Below are 26,983 nucleotides of genomic sequence, written 5' to 3'. Positions count from 1 at the left end.
TAATTGCTTACCCAGGTAGATAAAAACATCAAAGAGAATCGATATACATGGGTAATTAACCTTAATTATTATTGCCTGTATATCAGATTTAATTATATTTTGTATGATACCTTTACTTTCATGTCAGCCTTCCCATGAAATGACAGATCGAGTATTAAAAGAGCATTCTTCAGTAAAATTCTTTTATAACTTCCATCAATCTCAAACGCTCACAAAAATTATTTAATGTACTGTAAAGTATGCCCTTTAAAAAAAATTCTTTCTAGATGTACATTGATAAATCTATATTAGTTGTAAACATTGAATAATCGGAATTTATAAAAAATCACTTGAATTTGCCAAATAGACATTTAAAAAATGTGAATTTTAAATAGATGGATTAAATTGATTCTATTATAATTGTTAAAATTTCCAGCTTTTAAGAATTTCATTTATTCAGAAAAAAGTTAATCAAGCATAATGACCTGAAAGATTTCTTGTATAAAAAGATCAATTCTGATGTTGTATGATTACATTTGAGTAGGATACTGGCATTAATTGAGATGTTTAATGAAACTGACAACATCACTTGAGGGGTACCATGAACAGATCAAAATGTAGGAAATAGTTGTAAGAAATGCATCTCTCTCTATGAACTGACTTTACTGTAGCCAAGTATTAACATTAATGTTTGATTTTTCTTTGATTATCTCTTCAACAAAAGATTTTAGTTAGAACCAGCTGTGGACATAATTGCTCATAAAGTTAAAACATTTCAATTTTCTTAACATCTGTCTAAAGATTTGTAATTGAAGATTATTCATAACCCCAGCTTCCTGAATCACCCAATAAGCTTTTAACCTAAGCTGAAAGGATTATAAAGTTGTTGAATATTGGAAACAAAGTAACATATATATAATTATGTTATAGAATGTTAATTCTCCAATGAAGTATATTGAAACTTGTGTGTAAATGTTTTCTACTGTAACAAGCCACTCTAAGGTAATCCCCCCCCCCCCCCCGATTGGTTTTTCCTGTACTAGGCCCCTCTGAGGTAATGCTCCTGATTAATGTTTAGAGAATTTTGATTGATTTTAGACATTAAAAGAAAAGTTAATAAGATTAATCATATATCTATACATTGTATATAGTTTTTAAAGATGATTAGTTTCATCAGTGAATCATAAGAGCAAATGTTTGACTAGTTCCCTCTTGTATTATGATACTACCTATTATGGGATGGATTCATGTTACTACAGTACCAATATATGACTTCATTTTGAATTGGGGATCTGGAAACAAATGGTGTAGAATGTATATAGCTATCCAGACTGTAGCTCTTCCCTCCTGTGAAAACAACTATCAGCACACCAAGATCTTTTAATAAGTCAACATGACCTAAAAATCTCAATCCACCTTTAAGTTTAATGAGCTTCAACTTTTACCATTTTTTTCTTTTTATGGCCTTGTTAAAGCAGAGGCCCTTTATAGCAGAGCGGGCATTTAGTTTTACACTTGCATGTCCATACCTCCATACGTCCCAAAAAAGGTATCTGTTCTCTAACTTTAGTTTTCTCAACCAAATGTTATAAACTTGTAAACAATGCTTATTACCACAAAACACAGATCAAGTTTGAATGTTAGTGGTGTCACTTTTACCATTCTAGAGTTGTGCCCCTTTACAACTTGAAAAATTGCTGAATTTTATGTTTCTGTCCTATAACTTAAGTTTGACTCAACCAAATGTTAAAACACTTATACACAATGCCTATTACATCAAAACACATATCAAGTTTGATTTTGAACTTGTATGAAAAACCAAGGAGTCAGAACAAAATTCTGACAAAATTCCCAAACCTGATTTATTGTCAGATCATGATTTTGTATATCATATGAATTTGTACTCTGCATGCTTATTCAATGGAAATTGTGCCCTCACATTGCATTCTTAATAGTACGAAAACCCATGAGACGAGGATTATAGTACAGCCATAATTTGCAAAGTGTAAACTATAGAAATAATTGTCAAGATTATATCAACAAATCAGTGAAAGGAGTGAAATTGTCAATTGACTCCATAAAGGTTTTATTTCCATTGAATTAGAAGCTTTGTGAATTGTTGCATTTTGGTTAATTTCTTAAAAAATATTGTTGATAAATTGTCCAATATCTGCTACATGTATTTTTACTTCTCCAGTTCTTACATAAACAGTAGTAATAATAGAACATTTCCTGTTTATAAACCCATAGTGATGACATGTTTGTCCTATAGAATGTTGTATGTCACTTCTTCCTTCAATCCCTGTCTTCTTGTTTGTCAGATGTTTGGCACTAATTCATTGTTATTATGGAATGATGGATGTGTCATAAATTATTTAAACATAAGAGATGCAGAGTGAGAAAGGTTATGTGTAGTTATTTGTTTTCTTCTAAATGTTTGTGTAAATTAACAACTTATTCAAGGAGCTCTTTTCTTGAGGTCCAGTTGTCAAGTTGCAGAATTTGGCACCTGACCATGATTAGCTTCTAAGTTGCTGAATCTGTCCCCTGACTTAAATGAGCTTATGTTGCCAAATCTTCTCCTTGTCTTAGTTGGTGAATCTGTCCCCTGACTTAAATGAGCTTCTGTTGCCAAATCTTCTCCTTGTCTAATTTGCTTAATCTGTCCCCTGACTTAAATGAGCTTATGTTGCCAAATCTTCTCCTTGTCTTAGTTGCTGAATCTGTCCCCTGACTTTAATGAGCTTATGTTGCCAAATCTTCTCCTTGTCTTAGTTGGTGAATCTGTCCCCTGACTTAAATGAGCTTCTGTTGCCAAATCTTCTCCTTGTCTTAGTTGCTGAATCTGTCCCCTGACTTTAATGAGCTTATGTTACCAAATCTTCTCCTTGTCTAATTTGCTTAATCTGTCCCCTGACTTAAATGAGCTTATGTTGCCAAATCTTCTCCTTGTCTTAGTTGCTGAATCTGTCCCCTGACTTAAATGAGCTTATGTTGCCAAATCTTCTCCTTGTCTTAGTTGGTGAATCTGTCCCCTGACTTAAATGAGCTTCTGTTGCCAAATCTTCTCCTTGTCTTAGTTGGTGAATCTGTCCCCTGACTTCAATGAGCTTATGTTGCCAAATCTTCTCCTTGTCTTAGTTGGTGAATCTGTCCCCTGACTTAAATGAGCTTCTGTTGCCAAATCTTCTCCTTGTCTTAGTTGGTGAATCTGTCCCCTGACTTTAATGAGCGTATGTTGCCAAATCTTCTCCTTGTCTTAGTTGGTGAATCTGTCCCCTGACTTAAATGAGCGTATGTTGCCAAATCTTCTCCTTGTCTTAGTTGCTGAATCTGTCCCCTGACTTTAATGAGCGTATGTTGCCAAATCTTCTCCTTGTCTTAGTTGCTGAATCTGTCCCCTGACTTTAATGAGCTTTATGTTGCCAAATCTTCTCCTTGATCATGATTAGCTTTTAAGTTTCTGAATCTGACCTTTGACCAATATTAGGTTTTACACTGGCATTACAGTATCATTGAATAGATTACAATAGAGTTACCAGACCTTATTTTACAAATTTCCAGCTGCATCCCAGACCCCCACCCCAGCATTTTTCTCATAACAGTTCTGTATTTCTTGCCTTACAATAATACATAACAGGTTAAGATCTGTTCCTGAAGATTGTAAGAGATAATTTTATTATTATGATTTAAAGGTAATATAATGTTTGTATGCCTCATTTATTCAGATATAATAGACTTCTTTAGCCTGGGACTATTATACTAATAGTCCCAGCTTGAGCTAATTTCCACATTCATTGTGTAGGTTCTATAAATAACTAAAAAAATCTATGTAAAGACCTATAAAAATTCTGTGAATTTGGTTTCAGTTTGTGTTAAATGTACATTATTACACTTGACCAGGAAGGACATTATACGGTGTACAGTAGATTTGATCCCTCCATTTACAACTTTCATTTCCCGCTTGTAAGTTATTTAATGTGGGATTTTATTGTATTTTGATTCATGATGTTTTTGTAGTGTTATGAATAATATTTTATTATAAAACAGTTTATGTATGTCGCAATTCATTGATTATTTCTGTGTCATATAGTGAAACGTAAAGGATGGTTTTTGAAGCTTAAAGTAGTAGTTTGAAGTTGGAATTCATTTTAATTGTTTATTTTGAAAGTAGAGTTGTCCATATTTTTACAGATTGACAGGTTAGTTGGCATATTTGATATTACTATGACAGGTGTTTACTTGAAGTTGATCTGTCCTAAATCTGTGTCATTTACATTTACGGAGATATCTAACTTTCAATGGATCTAAAAAAAAAATAGATATTGTAGTAATTGAAGTACACGTATATATATACATGTACCAGCAGACAGCTTTTACCTTAGAATGTATATCAACACAACTGTTTACCTTGTCGATAAACTTTAGAAAATAGCAGGAGAGTTAAGAAATTATATTATCAATGGTCAGCTTTCTGCTCCTTTTTCCTGTGAATTCAAAAAAGTAATGTCTGTGTAATTTATCCTTTAGACTTTAGAGCTTGACCTATGGTCTATACACCTGTCTCCTATTGAAGACACTTGAGAGTTTTTTTTAAAACAGTCTGTACACATGTCTTTTGTTGAAGACAATTGGAGCATTTAAAAATATAGTCTGTATACATGTCTCTTGTTGAGGACTGTAAGAGAGGTGTTCAGTGTGTGTCTAAGATCTTTAAGCACATTATGGTTTTATATTAGACATGTTAACTGTATGATAAGATTTGAATCAACAATATGCTATTGTTCTATGGTGGATAGTTTTTTCATTGGCAATTTATTAAACTGCATCTTCTTTATTTTATACTGTTCATAATTACTATAAATTTTCACAAGGTTTTCAGAAATCAATGCATGTTAACTCTGATATTGCCACTATAAATACTCCTTGGCAATATCACAAACAGTGCAGAAAAGCATGATTTACAATTATATCCAGTCATCAATGGTAAAACTCATCATCACACTTTCCCTATGTCAGATTACCAGGGTAACTTTATTACCAGACATACTGGTGGAATCTGGACATTTATTTGGAAATGTAGTGTTGTAAAAGAAGGTCAAGTCAAATAGACATTGAAATACACAAATGTACAAATGTACAAACAGATGCTTTTTATTAACAAATTTCATGTGAGATAGACATAGGACTATAGAAATGTATAATTGATGATTAGTTAGTCACTTCAACAGAAAACAAGTTATATTTTTCTTTTTTTGAGTCCTTTCGATGGAAAGAACATTACAATATTTATATGAGAATTGTTTGTTATAATCATTACAAAGACAGTTATTATTTCCATTTGCAGGCTTTGACCTACCCTATAACCCCCCTTTGTAAATAGTGTACAGATATATCAAAATGGTGGATTACTACAAAGTGTTAGGAATTTCTAAAAATTCTTCAGAAACCGATGTTAAAAAGGCGTAAGTATTCTTAGTTACCACCTACAATACAAGATTATTATAGTGTACTATTGTTGTAAATAACAGCTAATTAGAAAATAGAGTTAATTAGTGCTTTTTATGTAAACATGTCTGTTCATTATTACTTATTTATTGTTGGATGTTTAAAGACAATATTAGTATGCAAGAAAGTGCCATGTTGCCAAAAGTTAATGTGGTTATAAATGCATCCATATCATTAAAAGTATTGGACGGTCTGGTATTAGCCTACTCATCTTCTTAGTTCAATAGAGTCAATTCAAATACTTGAAAAATGGTATATGTTTTTCTGTACTAAGAACATGGTGCAGAGATTGGGTAGGGAAACATGTCTTCTTGTCAACTTTCATCATGTAAACTAGCAAGTTACAGTAAATTCCATCTCTACCCAGTTTGTCTTGTACAAAGACTGATGCATATTCTTATTACATTAACATATTCTCATCTTAGTATTCCTGTCATATTTGCTATGGTACATCAATGAATTTACAGAAAGGAGTAGGTCCTGTAAGGCCCCTTTTTGGCCCAAAAATATAACAGTTTTACAAAATTGTTAAAATGTAAACTTTTAGTTATTTATTGGACAGTTGAATGCTTCTGCTACATAAATATGGGCTGTTTTTGACAATACAATGCACATATATCGGGTTGTAGCACCATTAAGTCATGCTAAATTACTGAAATCTTCAAAATTCTATCATTTTAGTTAAATTTTAGACGGTTTCCGTGTAAAACGAAAGTGGCCGCATTTGTGTTCATCCTTAATATTGCAATGTAAGTTTTTTATGATAATACATAACATATATAAAGGTTGTGGATGAACACGGATGCGGACACTTTCATTTTTGACAAAAACAATCTGAAAAGTGACGTTTTTTGGCATATTTGAGAGATTTTTCATATTTGAGCTTCAATCGGATCGTTTTTAATGACTTAATCAGTTAAAATCTTTCACATAAACTAATTGAATCAAGTGAAATAGACAGTTAAGTGTTTAAAAATGGTCAAAATCTTTCTTCAGATGAAACTGAAATTTGAGGCCAAAATGAGTCCTTACCGGACCTACTCCTTTGCTTGAGGTTTAATTTGGTAAAAGATTAACAACAATATTAACAGAATTAATTTTTTTCTTCATTTAGCCTTATTTGGATATTTCAAAGGACTCTTCTTTAATCTTTTCTTGGTATAAAATGTGGCTGGATGGAAAACACTGTGAATCAACTAGCATGATAATAATAAAACTCTTTAAATTTACTTCTAGAGGTTAAGGTCAATGGAGCCTCCTAATGAAACAATAAACAAAAACAATCAAAGTAGGATACTTGACATAGAGTTACATTCATGTGCATGTATGCAGAAAATTATAATGGCCTGAAACCAATCAAATAAGATTGTACTGACCAAGATGTATAAATCAATGTCACCTCAAAGCTTGTAATTATGATTGTTGCTGTGAGGTGATGTGACAAGTAATGATGAGCAGACAAATAGTATTACATAACATTTGGCTGATTTCCTGTGTGTGTACTGGTTTTACAGGAATCTACATTATACTATTTGTTGGTTTGTTGCTGATAGAAGCCAACTCTGTTAAAAAATAACAAGCTTTTCAAAAGACTATTATGAATTGATAGTATATTAATAAAGAAACTCAAAAAGTAGAAAAAAATGGAGGGTCCGTGTGCTCATTTTCGAGATATAAGCCATTGAAAATTTGGCGGGAAATAATTCTCTCTAGATTTTTCATATATTTAACATTGGCACCTTATTTGTTTCAAAAACTATGAAAAAATAACAAGAATTTTATAAAATTTTGAAAAATGGCTTCTTAAACTTTATGTAATAAAATTATGAAAAGAAAAGTAGGGGTTAGTGGGCAAAATTTTTTAATGACAATACATGGATAAAACCAGAGGATTCCGAAAATCTGGCAAAAAATCAAAAAATGGAGGAGCAAACATCCTTAAGTTGCAATGTTGGTATCTTTAAGTTTTTAGGGTAAAGTATACCCAGTTTGTTTTGTAATATAAACTAAGAAATGCATATTTAACTTGCTGGTATTATTGGGATGACTATGAAAAGAGGGACGAAAGATACCAAAGGGACAGTCAAACTCATAAATCTAAAACAAACTGACAACGCCATGGCTAAAAATGAAAAAGACAAACAGAAAAACAATAGTACACATGACACAACATAGAAAACTAAAGAATAAACAACACGAACCCCACCAAAAACTAGGGGTGATCTCAGGTGCTCCGGAAGGGTAAGCAGATCCTGCTCCACATGCGGCACCCGTCGTGTTGCTTATGTGATTACAAATCCGGTAAATAGTCTAATTCGGTAGGTCAAATTCATGAAAGGGAAGGGGATTGTAGTTACGACGTGAGGAACATATCCGATATCATTTGTGAAATGGTTATTCCATAACGGTCAACCAACTCGTGATGGCGTCCGTAAAATTTACGAAGGGATGATTTCAACTTCACCATTTGGAACTCTTGATTTAATAGCTTCCTTGTGAGCAGTAACCCTCTATCAAGAAAATCATGATAGGAAATGCAAGCACGGGAATATCGTATCAATTGAGAGATATATACCCCGTATGCAGGTGCTGCTGGAATGTTGCTACTTAGAAATGGAAAGTTCACAATTGGAAAGCTGAAATCATCTCTTTTGTCGTAAAGTTTTGTCTTCAACCGACCCTCATTGTCAATTTCTAGATGTAAGTCAAGATATGAAGCTGACTTAACTGTATCTGTAGTATCCTTTATCTCCAATTCGATGGGATAGATGCGTTCCACATAGTCACCAAATTTTGAATTGTTTAGTGAAAGAACGTCATCTATATAGCGGAAAGTAGAGTTAAAGGATATTGCTAACTTTTTATCTTTCTTCCTAAGAAGTTCCTGCATGAAGTCAGCCTCATAATAATAAAGAAACAAGTCAGCAAGTAGAGGGGCACAGTTTGTTCCCATTGGTATGCCGACAGTCTGTTGAAAAACACGTCCTCCGAACGTAACAAATATGTTGTCAATCAAGAAATCAAGCATCTTGATAATATCGGTTTCAGAGAATTTTTTGTTTGAATCAGAGTGATTCTTTACAAAGTAGGATTTATCCCTCCCTAAGACAAGATACTTGTATCTACGTTGGCCATTCTTTTTTATGAAGCAAAGTAATACCAACTCTTTTAATTTGTCTTTAAGTTTGGAATGTGGAATACTTGTGTAAAGAGTAGAGAAGTCAAATGTTTTAATACTGTTACAAGATGAAAGAGAGTTAGATTGTATGTACTCTAAAAGATCTTTGGAATTTTTAAGTATCCACATCTGATTCACGCCACCTCTAGAATAGGCAGTTTCACAATAACTTTGAAGCCCGTCTTTGATTGCTGATAAAATGGATGTTAATAATTTAGAAAGAGGTTTTGTGGAGCACTTGGAAGACCCAGCAATATACCGCTGTTTGTAAGGACACTTATGTAGTTTAGGTATCCAATACAGTGATGGAAGATCCAGTTCTTCATCTTTGGTTGAAATACCAAAGGAACAAAGAACAGACCTATGATTATCCAGGATTTCCTCTTTGGTAAGTGTCGTGAGGGTATATGTTGAGTTTCCAAGTGAATTGTCTATACCTAATTCGTTTATCAAGCAATTAATGTAATGACTTTTACAGACAAAAACGATGTTATTTGGGGCTTTGTCTGCGGGGACAACAACATATTTATCATGGAGGTCGGATAGGTGTTTAGCAACATTTGGGTCTTTAAAAATTGACGTAGCATGGGCATTGATGGACCCATTCAGTTTCTTAATTCTGATTTGTATTAAGGACCTCACTGCCTTTATCCATTCGGATAGTGTGTCTACGTCTTCCTTCTCGCGCTTAGCCCATTGCCTGGCATAATCCTCGACTGAATCCATCAAAATTTTAAAGTTGTATTTCCAATTGATGGATTTAGGCTCACGATATTTCGGACCTTTCGATAACACGTTTCGTAGAGAAGTGTTATTAACAATGTTAAGGTCGCCGGTAATAACGTGGCCAGCGGGATTATATGTGAATTGGGAACTAGCACAAGTGCAATCAGGAGGTTTAGACTTGAAGTCGTCAATATCGAGATCCTGCAAAACGCGTTTGTAATTGAAAATTTTAGTTGCAATAGGTTTGGTATAGGTATAAGAAATTATTGGTACAGACTGGTCTTTAAAATAAGGAGGTATTTTCGATTGAACTAATTTATGATGAAGGATATTGCCAAGGTTGACGCCATCGAGACCTTTGTTGGCAAAGGAAAGATTTAGAAAATATCTTTTCTCTTTTTCATCTTTTCCAATGCGAACTGGCTTGAAAAGTCTGTGACTTGCAATATCCGAAATTATAGCTTGAAGTTTGTATTGGTTTGAATGAGGGTTTGTAACAGTGGATTCTAAACATAAATTGAACAGAGAATGAAGTTTTGAAAGGGGTAATGAATAAAGTTTCGTGCGAATGTGATGAATACCTAACGGTTTTTGTATGAATGGCAGCAAGTCATTAATAGAGACATCATGCAGAGAGGGTGATGTATAATGACGATGACCATGACTGCGTCTACGTCGAGGAGTCGAGTTGAAAATATTCATCACATTCACCGAGTTACACGAAGGACTAGATAGAATACCTATACCATCAATTTTGTCATTGCAGCCATACGGTGTTGCAGTTCCCAATTGTCTAATCCAGTAGTCTTCTTTTTGTCTACGGAGAGTCGTTGAAAGATTAGGATTGTTAGAGCTATGGTATATCTTTTCGATAATGCGAACTGTCATAGAAACGATGGAATGATCGGGCTGATTGAAATGCTGGTATAGAATGTCGTTAGCATTGAGGTTAATGTCTGATCTATGACCGCACATCCGTTTGTTTAGCCTTCCTTTCGTTTCACCGACGTATACCAATCCGCAAAGGTTGCACTCTAATCCGTAGACGACATTTATCGATTTACAATTCAGATCATCGTAATATGAACTGCAACGTATATGTGTATTGCCCTTGACTTGATATAAATTAATTTAACTTTGGATTATAATATACATATTTCCCTTTCTTGTAACTTTGATATATAAGGGTACAGTCAATCTTAAAATGAAGCAGTTGATTTAACCTGGTACATGTATTATGGGGCACCCATAATCTCATATGCTTGAACTAATGTCAAGTTCCAAACAAATAAGCTGTTAAGTTAAGTTAAGTCTGCCAATTGATATTTTATCGTATGTTTTTCTATGTTGTGATGTTATGCTATTGTTTCAGAAAAAGGGAGAAGGTTTGGATCCATTAAAACGTTTAATCCCGCTGCAAATGTTTGCACCTGTCCTAAGTCAGGAATCTGATGTACAGTAGTTGTCGTTTGTTTATGTAATATATACGTGTTTCTCGTTTCTCGTTTTGTTTATATAGATTAGACCGTTGGTTTTCCCGTTTGAATGGTTTTATACTAGTAATTTTGGGGCCCTTTATAGCTTGTTGTTCGGTGTGAGCCAAGGCTCCGTGTTGAAGGCCGTACTTTAACCTATAATGGTTTACTTTTTTAAATTGTTATTTGGATGGAGAGTTGTCTCATTGGCACTCACACCACATCTGCCTTTATCTATAACATTGAGAAAGGAAATGGTGAATATGTCAAAGCGACAACCACCCGACAATAGAGCAAACAACAGCCGAAGGCAACCAATGGGTCTTCAATGTAGCGAGAATTCCCGCACCCGTAGGTGTCCTTCAGCTGGCCCCTAAAATATGCATAATAGTACAGTGATAATGGACGTCATACTAAACTCCGAATTATACACATGAAACTAAAATTTAAAATCATACAAGACTAACAAAGGCCAGAGGCTCCTGACTTGGGACAGGCGCAAAATTGCGGCGGGGTTAAACATGTTTATGAGATCTCAACCCTCCCCCTATACCTCTAGCCAATGTAGAAAAGTAAAAGAATAACAATACGCACATTAAAATTCAGTTCAAGAGAAGTCCGAGTCCGATGTCAAAAGATGTAACAAAAGAAAATAAATAAAATGACAATAATACATAAATAACAACAGACTACTAGCAGTTAACTGACATGCCAGCTCCAGACCTCAATTAAACTGATTGAAAGATTATGTCTTCATCATATGAATATCAGGTACAATCCCTCCCATTAGGGGTTTAGTATCATACTATCATAAAATATATGAGAAGAACATAACCCGTGTCATGCCAACAACTGTATTCAGTTGTCCCAAAACAGACTGTGACATGACTGAATATTCAAACACCCACCTTAGTTTAACAATGTCATTTAACCAAGAGTTGTGGAAACACAGTTTTTATACGCCCGTCAAAATTTTGACGGGACGTATTATGGTATACAAATGTCCGGTGTCCGTCCGTCCGTCTGTCTGTCTGTCTGTCCGTCCGTCCGTCTGTCTGTCCGGCGTAAACATGTCGCGCCGTAACTTGAGAACGACTTATCCAAATTTCATGAAACTTAATATAGTTGTTTCTTATCATGGTCAAATGATCTGTATACTTTTTGGTGAAAATAAGATTAAAACTTTTTGAGTTACGGCACTTTGTAACTAAAACAGGGGTGTGTTTTTTTCACATGTCGCATCGTATCTCAAAAACGATTCTTGATTATGGCTTAAAACTTTAAACACTTCTTAGATATATTAATCTTAATATCTGTATACTTTTTAGTGATGATTCAAAATTTTATTTTTTAGTTATTGAGTATTTTGTAAAAAAGGGGGAGGGTTTTTTTACATGTCGCACCATATCTCAAAAACGATTTATGATTATTGCTTAAAACTTTACACATGTCTTTGTTATATCAATCTAAAGATCTGTATACTTTTTGGTGATGATTCAAAATTTCATTTTTGAGTTATTGAGTATTTTGTAAAAAAAGGGGGAGGTTTTTGTCGAGCCTGCCACTTTTGTTGCAGAAAGCTCGACATAGGGATAGTGATCCGGCGGTGGCGGCGGCTACGGCGGCGGCGTTAGCTAACTTTTTAAAAGCTTTATATTTTAGAGGGTGGAAGACCTGGATGCTTCATACTTTGTATATAGATGCCTCATGTTACGAAGTTTCCGTCAGTCACATGTCAAATGTCCTTGACCTCATTTTCATGGTTCAGTGACCACTTGAAAAAAAAGTTCAGATTTTTTGTAATGTTGAATTCTCTTTTATTATTAGTAATAGGATAATTATATTTGGTATGTGCGTACCTTGCAAGGTCCTCATGCCCGTCAGACAGTTTTCACTTGACCTCGACCTCATTTCATGGATCAGTGAACAAGGTTAAGTTTTGGTGGTCAAGTCCATATCCCAGATACTATAAGCAATAGGTCTAGTATATTCGGTGTATGGAAGGACTGTAAGGTGTACATGTCCAACTGGCAGGTGTCATCTGACCTTGACCTCATTTTCATGGTTCAGTGGTTATAGTTAAGTTTTTGTGTTTTGGTCTGTTTTTCTCATACTTTATGCAATAGATCTACTATATTTGTTGTATGGAATGATTGTAAGATGTACATGTCTAGCGGGCAGATGTCGTCTGACCTTGACCTCATTTTCATGGTTGAGTGGTCAAAGTTAAGTTTTTGAGTTTTGGTCTTTTTATCTAATACTATATGCCATAGGTCATCTATATTTGGTGTATGGAAATATTTTATGATCTATATGTCAGTCCCGCAGGTTTTATTTAACCTCGACCTCATTTTCACGGTTCATTGATCAGTGTTAAGTTTTTGTGTTTTGGTCTATTTTTCTTAAACTATAAGTAATAGGTCAACTATATTTGTTGTATGGAATCATTGTTAGCTGTACATGTCTGCCTGGCATGGTTCATCTGACCTTGACCTCATTTTCATGGTTCATTGGTCTTTGTTTAGTTATCTTGGTTAATGCTAAGTTTATGTGAGTTTTTAATAAAGCTTTATACTTAGGACTATCAACATAATATCAATAATTAGTAAAGAAGGCGAGACATTTCAGCGTGTGCACTCTTGTTTTGACATGTTGTGCTGTATCTCAAAAACAATTTATGACTATTGCTTAAAACTTTACACACTTCTTTGTTATATTAATCTAAAGATCTGTATACTTTTTGGTGATGATTCAAAACTTTATTTCGGAGTTATTGAGTATTTTGTTAAACAGGGGAGGGTTTTTTTTACATCATGTCGCGCCGTATCTCAAAAATAATTTATGATTATTGCTTAAAACTTTACACACTTCTTTGTTATATTAATCTAAAGATCTGTATACTTTTTGGTTTTGATTCAAAATTTTATTTGAGTGATATTTAGTTTATTGTTAAAAAAAAACAGGGTTGGGGGTTTAACATGTCCTGCCATGTCTCAAAAACAATATACGGTTATTGCTTAAAATTTTCTCAGAAAATATTTATGATTATTGCATAAAACTTCCACACAAGACTTCGGGCGTATCATGCGCTCATGGCGCAGCTGTTTATTAATTTTTATTAAATCCTGAAAAACTGCTACACTTCCAAAGAAGCACACTTTAGCAACAGTTGTAGTAATGTTAAAATATTTCATACACAATACACAGATTAGTTGCCTAAGATTTATAAAAGCATTTGTATGTCACATGGTTGAGAAATTTTAAACAGTTGTTTCTCAAGGCAACAACCATGCTTTTAACATTAGTGAAATCTCCTGTCATGTAAACAATGCTAAAGATATTTGCATAAGTACACATGTTTATATATTTTCATTCAAGTTAATTTTCTCTTCTGATAGTATTTTCTGTGAGAAGATGTTATCAATGTTTAAATATATTTTAGATATTTTCAATATAAAAAAAGGAAGATTTGGTATGATTGCCAAAGAGACAACTGTCCACAAGAGACAAAAATGACACAGACATTAACATCTATAGGTCACCGTATGGCCTTCAACAATGAGCAAAGCCCATACCGCATAGTCAGCTATAAAAGGCCCTGATAAGACAATGTAAAACAATTCAAACGAGAAAACTAACAGCCTTATTTATATAAATAAATGAACGAAAAACAAATATGTAACACATAAACAAACGACAACCACTGAATTACAGGCTCCTGACTTGGGACAGGCACATACATAAATAATGTGGTGGGGTTAAACATGTTAGCGGGATCCCAACCCTCCCCTAACCTGGGACAGTGGTATAACAGTACAACATAAGAACGAACTATAAAAATCAGTTGAAAAAGGCTTAACTCATCAGATGGACAAAAATACAAGTGGAGGTGGCCGGGTAAGTTCTCTCAAGTTCATGAATATTCAAGACAAGTCAACGTTCAAAGACACTGTCTTGACTGTCACAAAAAAGAACCTTTTACAAGGACTGTGTCCGATATGAATTTACTGTATATATTGATATGCTGATATAGACAACAAAAACAGCATGTTGGAAACATCATATAATAATTACATAAACATTTGGTTTTTACAGATACAGAAAACTAGCACTTAAATGGCACCCTGACAAAAACCCTGACAAAAAAGAGGAGGCAGAAAAAAAATTCAAAGAAATATCTGAGGCTTATGAAGTACTATCAGACAGTAAGTATTTATATTACAAAATAATGGTAAGTTAAGTGTTTATTGTTTACCAAATGATGTTTAAAATAAGTATCTGGGTACACTATTAAAACAGATTGATATTCTTGCAGTTAAGAGGTCAAATTCAAATAGTCACATAGTCTATGTGTGAAATGACAATTGCATATATATAGGTGTAATATATATGACTAGTCAATTACAAATATCTGATGATATTACTGCTCCAAAACTTTTCATTGTTCTTCTAATGTATCTCTTTACCTTTCTGGGGTTTCATTATTTATTACTTATAGGCAAACTCAATATTTTAATCTTCTCATTATGGTAAGAGCTATCTTGTGACAATTAGTATTTTATCATTGAAATTAAATGAATGCACTTCTTCATAAAGAGTGGTTTGTAAGACTCTAAAAAGCTTTTATCCTTGCATCTGAATGATAAGTCACACCTGTCAGTCTTTGGAATGTTTATATGATGTAATTTATCAGATAATTATAGTAATCTAAATCTATACACAAAATTCCAGATGGGCCATATCAGAAAGCAATTGGAGTTATTTCCCTTTGTACAGAAAACCGCAATTTTTTTAACAAACTTGACAGATGTATATGATTCTCTAAACTTTCAGAATTTTAGTAATTAATAGCTTTATTTTAATCAAGTAGCTGCTTATAGGAAATCAGATATTGTGTTTAGTCTGAATGTTCCTGAAAATATAGTACAGACTAATTTGATGATTGTATATTTCAGAAAAGAAGCGGGAACTATACGACAAATATGGAAAGGAAGGATTAATAAATGGTGGTTCTGATTACGATTTCCAAGACAATTATGATCATTTCCGAGGTTTCCATTTCCACAATCCAAGAGACGTATTTAAAGAATTTTTTGGTGGAAGAGATCCCTTTGAAGATTTTTTCGGAGGTAGCTACAGATCAGGAAATTTTAAATCAATAGGAACTGTACTAACACATTATATGTAAATAATCTTCATCAATAGGAGATAGTACTAATACATTAAATATAAAGAAATCTTCATAAAAAATACTGCTTCTAGAGGTGTTTTTTTAATTACAAATTAAATGTGGTCAATTTTGTAGAAATAGAAAACACCATGAAACAAATTAAAATGATACAAGCGTCCTACATAAACATTATTGAAAAAAAATATTACTAGTAATGGTAAACATCATTGAGACAGCCACATAGTAGTTATAAGAGGACATTTTACATTCCTTAACAGACAGCCACATAGTAGTTATAACAGGACATTTTGCATTCCTTAATCAATGGACAAGAGACAGCCACATAGTAGTTATAACAGGACATTTTACATTCCTTAATCAATGGACAAGAGACAGCCACATAGTAGTTATAACAGGACGTTTTACTTAATCAATGAACAAGATACTTTAAGGACTTTCTTGAAACAGATTTAAGAACTATACTTTTTTTTAGGGCAAGATGTTTTTCAAAATAACAGTTGTATATTACATGTTAGGGGAATGTGTTTTGCAAATTAACTACAATATCTGAATTGTTAAGGAAGTACCGGTATGTGTTGCCATAAAACAGCAACCCAACTTGTTCTAAAGAAAGAAAAACAGTTCAAACCTGTTTAAGAATAAGTACTAATTTTGTTGATTTGGAGAAGTTTGATGCTGTTATTTTTATGTAAAGGACAGCAACAATAATATATGAGCCTACATGACCCACTAAGTAGTTAGTGTTGACCAGTAAGGCAGAATTATCACAGATGACAAAAACACATGTATTAACTTGTGTACAGATTCTGTATTAACGAGCACTTAATCAGAAAGTTTTTGTGATTTTAGGTGAAAACAGTGGTTCCTTCTTCACAAATTCTTTTCCAGGATTTCCGTCAATGGGCGGAGGTTTATTTGGTAATGCTTTTGGAGGGGAAACAGGGTAAGTAGGGGACATAATCCAAACATTTGGCTGCTTATTTCCCCCTATTTTTAGTTTAGTTTTTAGTTACATTATACCTTAGTTATAGTTTAAAATTGAAATAATTTTGATAGTATACACTCACACACAATAATTTTAATCTTTTATATGATATTTTTTTCCCCTGTTTTAAAGAACTTTTCAGGCAAAATCCATCACAAAACTATCAGCAAAGGGGAGATAACTCTGTTGATTTATTTGTTTTTCTGTAAGTACTATCAAAATTATTTTGCTCTTAATGAGTACTTTTAGTTTTAGTTATAATTTTATCGTTTAGATTTAATATTGTGCAAATTTAAAAGCATGGTAAGATGTTATTACTAATACATTCTGATAATCAATGAATATTCTCTAACGAATATATGTAAAATTTAAAAATAATGAACAGAAGTGAAATACTGAAATACATTATATTTTTTTATTGTACAAGGGTTAATAGTTCAATATTTTGTAAAAAAAATTTCAGTCACTGTCATATGGTATATGCAGATACATACATGTTAGTTTAAAATTGGTATACTTTGAAGGGGATAAAAATCTTACTTTCATAATTTTTGAAAAAAAGCATTAGATTTCTTTGATGTAACATATATAGTCTGGAGAATATTGATTGAATGTGTTTTATTTTTACCATTGTATGTTTTGATTTTTTAATCAGCTTTGCACATATTACACTTATTTATTCAAAACATGTTACGAAATTACCAGATGGAACAGAAATGTTGGCAAAGATTATAAATGATATACATTTTGTATCAGCATAAGATGGTGAAAATAAAATAAAATATCTGAAGGGAAAAAGATTGACTTTGTTAAATGTATTACATGTAAATATGTCTATGTCAACAGTTTATTTCTCAACACGTTATGATACATGTATATGAAAATTATTTAAACCTGTAAAGTCTCAATTTAGTAATTAATATAAAGCACAAAGAATTCTTCTTATATAAATAAACTCATCATAGATACCAGGACTAAATTTAGTATATACGCAGACGCGCGTTAAATAAGTTTCTATACACTTTAAAACTAGCTTCAAAATGAAACTACATTTCACATTGATGCTTGGAATTTTAAATATTGAAGATCATTAAAATCATATAGGATATTTGTAATGAAGAAATTGAATATCATATGTTGCTTGTACATGTATTTTTGGTGAGGTGAGAACTGTTTGGAATTTTGTGTTTCAACAAGTTATTTATGACTTTAAACACGCATATATATGCATATACAATGTACATATAACCTCAATTTCAATTCCTTTTACCATTTTCACTCATAAACATAAATAAATAAAGAGATGTGGAAGGATTGCCAACTATCTTTTAAGCAATAGACGAAAATATGAACTTGTCATTTGATATCACACTCTGTATAGACCCTAGACCTGTATTGGCCAATAGGGTTTTCGCCTTCTGTCATGAATGAGGAATTCAGGTGTACTTTTGGGACTAATATGAGAGTTGCCGTAAACACCAATGTTTTGTGAAAAATATTCTGTAACAAAAACTGTTCAGGATTCAGCCTACCTAAACATCTCGTCTGTAAGGTATATTCATGTGTGTTAGTTCTATGCATGCATTTTTATCATTCATGGTGTTAGTTTCCTTCTATCAATTTTTTGAATTTATACTTTTGTTTATTATCTTAAAACAAGATATTGAATAAGATAAAAGTTTAGTGACAATTACATATTAATGTGGTTTTTTTCCTCTCATGAGTGAAAATTATTATACACCTGGGAAATACTTAATCATTTTCCCTTTAAATGAAGTTCTTAAAAAGTTACTTTGCATAATTAATCAAATTGTAATGAATAAGCTGACTTCAGGAATAAATTTCTAACTGGAACTAAGTTACCCAATGTTGCCTGTTTTAATTTTGCCATAGATTGTTTTGATACTTTTTGCATGTGATACTCTTATTATGGATGTTAGCCTGCATGGCTTGTTTTTTTGGGGGGTCTAATTACCAACATCATCACCAACCTCCAGTGCTGTTTTCAGTCGAAGAAGAAGTAGTAGGAGTAGGCGGGGTGAAGCTCAACAGTCAAGACGACCCAGGATTGGTGCATTTCATTCATTTGGTCACCCAGCAGAACATGTCGGGATGCTGGGATTTCCTGTACACTTTGGACTTTCATCATCTATATTTGACCATCATCCTTCTATTGGGATGTCACCTGGGTAATACATTTCTGCCAGCTCTATAAAGCATGCATTACCTGGGTCTCTAGTAATCCATTATGTATATACATATTTATATATAGTGTGTATTGCATGGGAAGTATATAGAAGTGTTTCCCAAAATGTATAATTAACGTTATTAGTCAGTTTTATCATTATCTACTAGTATATAAAAAAAACATGATAAATGAGTTTCAATCAAAGCATTCACAGAACTACTGTAAATTCAGAAATTATTGAGTTCATTTATAAATGTCCAATCAAAATTCAATATTAATTTGATTTTGTGATTTCAGGAAAATTTTGATACATATATATGTCTCAGATATTAGAATTCAAGTTCTTTTAATTATGATACTCGCCCAATCACATTTATATTCGCATCAATATAAACTGTGATACTCACCCAATCACATTTATATTTGCATCAATATAAACCTCTAAATAGTTTCTGAATTTACAGTTCTTGAACTTCATTGAAAAAGATTTTAAATTAAAAAAAAAAATCTTGATTATCTGAGAGCTTTTACCATCACTTAATACCTTTCATCAATTGATAGGTTTTTTTTCTCAAATTTAAACTTACTCAAAGTTGCCAAAGAATGAATTGTATTTATAATCTTGAACCATATCGAGTTCCCCTATGGCTATTTTTACTGTAAGTAAAAAAAATGTACTACTAATGTACTACATGAATACTGATGTAACTTAATTATAAAACAGGGCATTTAATGTCTTAGAGACACCAACATTGTTATTGATACTTTATATTGAAATATAAAACAATGCATTAGTTAGTTTATTGTTCCAGAACTGCAAGAAAATATTCAGCTTGTCATCCAATACATAGAATAGTACTTGTAGATGGATACATTTAAGTATTGATTTTTCAAAAATAAACATAGGACCTACACATTTCCATTTGTCAAATGAAGACTCACATAATATTAAACATATTCAATGAAAGACTCATATGCTCTGCTGAAATATTTAAATACCATCCAAGGTTTTTGATGGCCAGGGTGGCCAAGTGGTATGAGTAATACCATCCACGGTTTTTTATGGCCACGGTGGCCAAGTAGTCTGAGTAGTCAAACTACTGTATCACTAGCCTGTTAACTAATGGGTATGTGAGTTCAAATCATGCACATGGAAGGTGCACTCAATTCCAATTTTTGGAATTTTCCTACCAAGTGTTTTGTTCTCACTGGGCATGCCAACAACTTCTCCGAATAAAAACTGACAGCCACAAATAACACAATAGTGCTGAGAGTGGCCTTAAACACCAACAAAGCAATTAATCCAATGTTTTTTATTTGCCGAAGCTGTTAGTTGATTTATTCTTAAATCTGAAAATTATTTTACAAGTTCTTTGATATAATCAATGCAAACAGATTGAATAATATTCTGAGATTTGAAAAAATATTTCAAAAAAGAGTTTTCAACAAATTATAATCAAAGATTTATTTTATTTATGATTTGAGAATGACTAAAATGGTTTGCAGCATAATTTTAATAACATTTAACCCTTATAGACAAACATTAAACCAAAACCTCTTTTAAAATTACAAAACTCTCTAAATAAATGATGGCAAGTTTTGCTTGGTCATATAGTTGGAGAATTTTAAGAATATTTACCTTTCAATTCAACTACAGGAATCAGCAGTATTTTACACAAAAGTATTTTTAAATTAGCTGTAATACATACCATGATTCGTACCAACAATATAATGGAAAATGGTACAAATGATGACTAAGTCTTATTAAATAGATATACATGTATAATAAAATTACTAATTAATATTAATTATCCTGGAAAGAAGTATATATTAATCTATAACACTCTAACACAGAAGTAAATGTATAATATCTAGATTGTTCTTTATATATATGGTTGACCCCCCAAAAACACCTTTAGATTTAACAACAATTTGGAAAAGAATGATGCTATACATGTTTGGTGAACTTTCCTGCCATGTACTGCAGTGTGAAAAAATTATCTTCATAAGTTACTGGAAACCAACTTATTTTCGTGGTTTCTTTATTTTGTGTTTAATCCTTTCTATATCGATCCTATATTGTGGGGATTTAATTTTGCAGTGCTAAAATTTACTTGATGTAGTTAAATAAGGAAAAATCAAAGTTTTACATATTCGTGACGATTTATATTTGCGATATTTTTCTACTCGCAAAAGTTGCGAAAAAATTAGTTGGTTTACGTTAAGTCTTTCGTCAAATGTGGTTCCATTATTAATTCATACTTAAAGATAGAAAAGGAAGTCATAAATATCTCCTTCATTGTGGAAAATTTCATTTCTATGATAAATGTAAGTACTTTTTTTTTGCAGTTAAGGTTTTAGATATAGTTTTGATAGTCTGCGGTCAAATGTTTTAAACATCAGTAACTGTCAAACCTTCATTATTTTTTATTACATATAGTAAGAAGCTATTTTATAGATAACAATTGTAGAATAATTGAAAAAGATATCTACCGGTATTTTGTTTTTATACCCCCGCTTTAAAAAAGGGGGGGTATACTGTTTTACCTCTGTCTGTCAGTCCGTCCGTCAGTCCGTCCATCAGTCCGTCCGTCAGTCAGTCCGTCCCATGAAACTTTCGTCACATTTTTCTCAGGAACTACACATCCACCCTTTCTATAATTTGGTATCAACATTTATATATGTCAGCCATACCGTGTGATGCGTTTTCAGATTCATCACTTGACAACTTCCTGTTTACCGAACACTTGTCTGATTTTACACATGATAGCCAAGTTGAAAATTTTCATCACATTTTTCTCAGGAACTACAATACAAGGATTTCTGAAATTTGGTTTCAGGATTTATATAAGTCAGCTATACCGTGTGATGCGTTTTCAGATTCATCACTCGACAACTTCCTGTTTACCGAACACTTGTATGATTTTACACATGATAGCCAAGTTGAAAATTTTCGTCACATTTTTCTCAGGAACTACAATACAAGGATTTCTGAAATTTGGTTTCAGGATTTATATAAGTCAGCTATACTGTGTGATGCGTTTTCAGATTCATCACTCGACAACTTCCTGTTTACCGAACACTTGTATGATTTTACACATGATAGCCAAGTTGAAAATTTTCATCACATTTTTCTCAGGAACTACAATACAAGGATTTCTGAAATTTGGTTTCAGGATTTATATAAGTCAGCTATACTGTGTGATGCGTTTTCAGATTCATCACTCGACAACTTCCTGTTTACCGAACACTTGCATATTTTTACACTATTAATATTATCCACTTGTGGCGGGGGTATCATCAGTGAGCAGTAGCTTGCATTTTTACTTGTTTTGTATTGTACAGACAGATTCACTTTTTGTTTGCAGTTATTTTTTACATACTTGGGTTAAAAATACATGTATGGTTAATATAAAAAGTTTGACTTCTTTTGAGACAACTAGTGTTCAAATGACATGGAAGTTAGCAATTGTAGGTCACTGTCCAGCCTTTAATAATGAAAAAAACTTATAGTAGGTCACTGTCCAGCCTTTAATAATGAAAAAAACTTATATATAGTCAGCTATAAAAAGCCTGACAAGAAAAAGGTTAACTAATTTAGACAAGAAAACTAAGGGCCTGATTTCAACAAATCAATTTAAGAGGGGAAAAACAAATATAACAGACACTAATCAATGACAAGTGCTGACCCACAAGCTCCTTGCTTTGGACATGCACATAAAGAATGTGGTAGTTTAAACCTGTTTCTGAGGGTTAAAAAATGATATAAAAACAATAGACAGAAATCACTGATATCATAGTACTAACAGATACAGAAGCTCGTTCAAACTCAATATCAACTAATTTTTAGTCTTGCTAGGACATGGTAATCTTTCTGAAAAAAAGAAGATTTTAATCAATGCTTTTAGGATATATGGGATTTTTTTTTAAATATGGTAGTTTAATATATAGTTTTAAGAATAAAAACGATGTGTTATATATGTTAATTAGACAAATTGTAATTACTACATTTAAGACATTACGTATTTCAGTTTTAAGGATATACATATGATTAAAAAGTGCATAAATATCTGTGATCAGGTAAGGTCATATTAAACTGATGTTTATGTTGTAATGGTTATCTTGCACAAATGACATTCAAAAGATTACTGTAGAGGACAATTTTTGCATAGATAGCGTCTTATGGTGAATTTGTTTTTTTGAAAATGCAGGAGATGGTTTTACAAAAAAACTTATGACTAAGATTGATTGTAAGTCATGAACAATTCAGTATACTTACAATCAATGTCAATTGAAGTTTTTTTTGTGAAACTGACTCCAGACTTGAAAAAGATTTAAAATTGTATAAAGAATAAGATGATTGTTAAATATGTGCCATTTATTTCCAGAATGTCATCGTTTACAAGTACATCATTTGGTGGACCCACAAATGCAGGAGGAAACTTCCGCTCAACTTCTACGTCAACGAAAATTGTCAACGGCAAAAGAATTGTAACAAAAAAGTAAGAATATACCACTTATTTACAGAAAACTAATGTTTGATCTTGTTCTTATTTTATCACCAGTATACAAAAGAACAGATTGATCTTCTAAATATGACAGTAGAATTTACTGCTTGTTTTTCATCATGGAAACATACTAAGAAGTTCACCATGTGACAAACATAATGTTAACCAGCTAATAATTTGATCAATATCAATATATCAGAGGTACAGGACATATATACAGAAACAACCAATGTTTAATTGCTTTAATGTGCAAATAAAATTAATGGATTACAGGCTCTATGCTTGGAACAGGAACATAAAGAATTGTATAATTCCATTGTATTATTTTAGAGTTTGGCTAACAGAAGAATTGTATAATTCCATTGTAATATTTCAGAGTTTGTCTAACAGAAGAATTATATAATTCTATTGTATTATTTCAGAGTTGTAGAGAATGGTAAAGAAACAGTAACAGTAGAAGAAGACGGTGTAGTTAAATCACATCTTGTGGATGGCAAGTCTCCGGCAATATGTAAATAATGGGACCACTCTTATTCAAAGCGATTCTGTGTTAACTTGTATATAACTCATGTATTTTGAAACACATCATTGACTAAGATTCATTTGTTATGTTGATGGCTCAGAATCTTCACACTTGGAAAAATTGGATTCTATAACGTTTCTGTAGCATGCTGGGTAAATTAACTACATTTCACAGAAACTGACTACAGTATGAAAAATAGTTTTCATTGGCCAATTAACGAGTTTATTTCACCAGTGAGATCATTCCATTAGAAGGAAAGTTAATTATGGTTAGAGAGTTTTTATATGCAATAGATTTTGAAAAGAAGGCAACCCACAAAAAAATAAAGGTCAAGTAACAACTGTTTAATTAAGTTTTTATAAAGAATACAGAAATAATGAAGAGTAAATCAGCTATATAATAAGTGGAAGGTATTGTAATCCACTGGGATATAGGATAGATTTTGATGTAATTTTACTGAGTCAGACAAGAATGATAAATCTAACAGTGATTTTGTTCTGTAGATTGTAACATATCAGGAAGGTTACATTAGAAAATTAACTAAAAACAAAAGCAGCATGCCTTGACTAAAGAACCTAATTATTTAGATTATTTTTATAGAATCATGTGTTTGTTGGTAATTCACATGAACAAAGTTTCTTTTTTTTTTAATTATAGAAATTTAATCTTACAAAAAAAGATTCGCTAAATACAAAACTCAGGGAATGTGTTGAAATATTTGGAAATATTTGTATAGAAATTACTTCGTGGGACTTTTCTATTGAAACATTACTTCATTTTCTAGGAAAGTCACAAATACACATAAAAGTGGCATTTAAATTTGTTTGTAGACTTTTATGAGTGAAATTTCAAAAAAACAATTCTTTGAGCTGATCTCAATTTCATTTGCTGAAGTAATGTTTTAAAGGTCTAGTCCTCAGCAAGGATTAGTTTGTAATCAGATTAGATTTTAAAAGACACATAAATATGTGTTAGTAAAAGAACCATGGAAATAAAAAGTCTGTTTTTGCTTAGAAACTTGTTATTGCTTTAACAATGGGCCATCAATAATACTTTATGTTTATTATATCTCTATTTACCATGACATAATTTAACTGAACTTTCTTGAAAGTACAGTAAATAAAAATGTCACTCTGTTGTCCAATAAAAATCTGCATAATCATACATAGATTAGATGACAACACTTGCTACATGTGTAAAGCAAGGTCAAACATAAACAAATGTTCTAAGTCATTGCAGAATTTGTAGAGTGAGAGAGTGGTGTTTAGTTTTATAAATGTCTTGTCTAAAAACAATATTGAAGAATGATATTTTGACAATTTGTTAGAACTTATCTTGCATAGACAACTGTGTATTGTTGTAGATTGTTAGTTAACCTGTGGATGTCCTTTGTTCTCTTTGTGATATTGGCTTGGTTGCTGTCTCATTGAACTTTTCCCTAAATCTCATTTTATTCAGATGTAAAATAATATTTTTCATTAAAAATTGCTGGAAATATAATACACTATGACAGGCATTGGTGTATATTCTTACCCGAATCATTTCTAATGGGTATTATAGAACATGAATAGTTCATGTAGAAATATAGTAAATATACTATAAGCCTTTTATTGAATACATTTTTGTTTAGTTGTTTGTTGTCCCCCCTTACTAAGATGATTCAATTATTGTTTATCCTGTCTTTTCATTTATCCCATATTGAAGTCTTGCATTATATATGTATGATGCCAAGTTTGTTAAATTGCTTTATGTGTGAAGAAGACTTGGTTTTGTTTTGTATTGAAACCTTTGTTACTTATTAATTTATTTGTATGAATACATCCAAGCATTTTTTGTTCATCAAAGCACCTACCATTTTAAAAGTTTTATTTAGTCTTAAAATTAAAATTATGATTCTTGGCATTTTGTCAGATTCAGCACTAGAAAACAGGAGTAAAATCAGTTTTTCAGTGAATAGTTCCCCCTTTGAACAAGAGACATCTGAATACGCTTTTAAAAACCATCATGTGAGCTATGGTGAGAAGTGTGCTATGGTGAGAAGTGTGCTTTGTTTTATTATTACTTCTCGTCCCATAGAGAAGCAAGAAACAAACCAAAGTTCAGTCTATAAACTAGCATTTTATTTATGTAAAAAAATTTGGTGAATTTGAATATTCCAGAAGGTTTAAACTAATTTTGCATTGTGTATGAATGAGAGAAAAAAAGATATTTTTGTAAATGTTATTTGTATGAAGATGTTGTTTGTTTGTATGTATATTTTGGATCATTATATGTTTGCCGCTAATGCTGGCATTATTCTTATATCTTATTGCTGGAGTTTCTATGGAAACTTCATGTAATAAAAATTTTCTCAGAAATATTTTCATATTGTTTTTTGACAGAATCTACAATGCATAGTATTACATTTAAAAACGGAAAGGAATACCAAATACCCCCCAAAAAGCACACACACACTAGGTAAAAGAGACCGTGAGGGAATCACTGATTTTTTACAGAATATTTTATATACATGTAGTGCTGTTTTTCATCTAACTTCTTTTTTGATTCAACTTTCATACAATAAAACATTATTATACCCCACACAACGAAGTTGGGGAGGGTATAATGTTTTTGACCCGTCCATCCGTCTGTCCGTCAGTCCTGTTTCTTGTCATCGCAACTACTCTCAAACCACACAACAGAATTTCATGAAACCTATTAGATAATAAGGACATACTATGTA

At 32.2% G+C, this 26,983-nt stretch overlaps 1 protein-coding gene across 23 annotated transcripts in view; it reads left to right on the top strand.

Moving 5' to 3' along the window:
* Positions 1-26,618, top strand: part of LOC139513699 (dnaJ homolog subfamily B member 6-like) — a 36,005-nt gene extending 9,387 nt beyond the window's left edge. For 5 of the 23 annotated variants that reach the window (XM_071302428.1, XM_071302431.1, XM_071302432.1 and 2 more), the window contains exons 2-7: positions 5,327-5,444; positions 14,962-15,071; positions 15,822-15,995; positions 16,907-17,000; positions 23,619-23,732; positions 24,161-26,618. In XM_071302428.1, the coding sequence (XP_071158529.1) occupies positions 5,380-5,444; positions 14,962-15,071; positions 15,822-15,995; positions 16,907-17,000; positions 23,619-23,732; positions 24,161-24,257 (654 nt within the window). In that variant the 5' untranslated portion in view covers positions 5,327-5,379 and the 3' untranslated portion in view covers positions 24,258-26,618. Of the gene's footprint in view, positions 1-3,775; positions 4,182-4,995; positions 5,109-5,326; positions 5,445-14,961; positions 15,072-15,821; positions 15,996-16,906; positions 17,001-19,051; positions 19,232-23,618; positions 23,733-24,160 lie in introns of those variants that run through there. The other 18 variants (XM_071302417.1, XM_071302418.1, XM_071302422.1 and 15 more) reach the window with 13 other exon arrangements.
* Positions 26,619-26,983: the final 365 nt, after the last annotated feature.

Source organism: Mytilus edulis, chromosome 2 (assembly GCF_963676685.1).
Source record: "Mytilus edulis chromosome 2, xbMytEdul2.2, whole genome shotgun sequence".
NCBI lineage: Eukaryota > Metazoa > Mollusca > Bivalvia > Mytilida > Mytilidae > Mytilus > Mytilus edulis.
The sequence above is the reverse complement of the archived record's forward strand: the minus strand, read 5'-3'. Positions and strand labels throughout refer to the sequence as shown.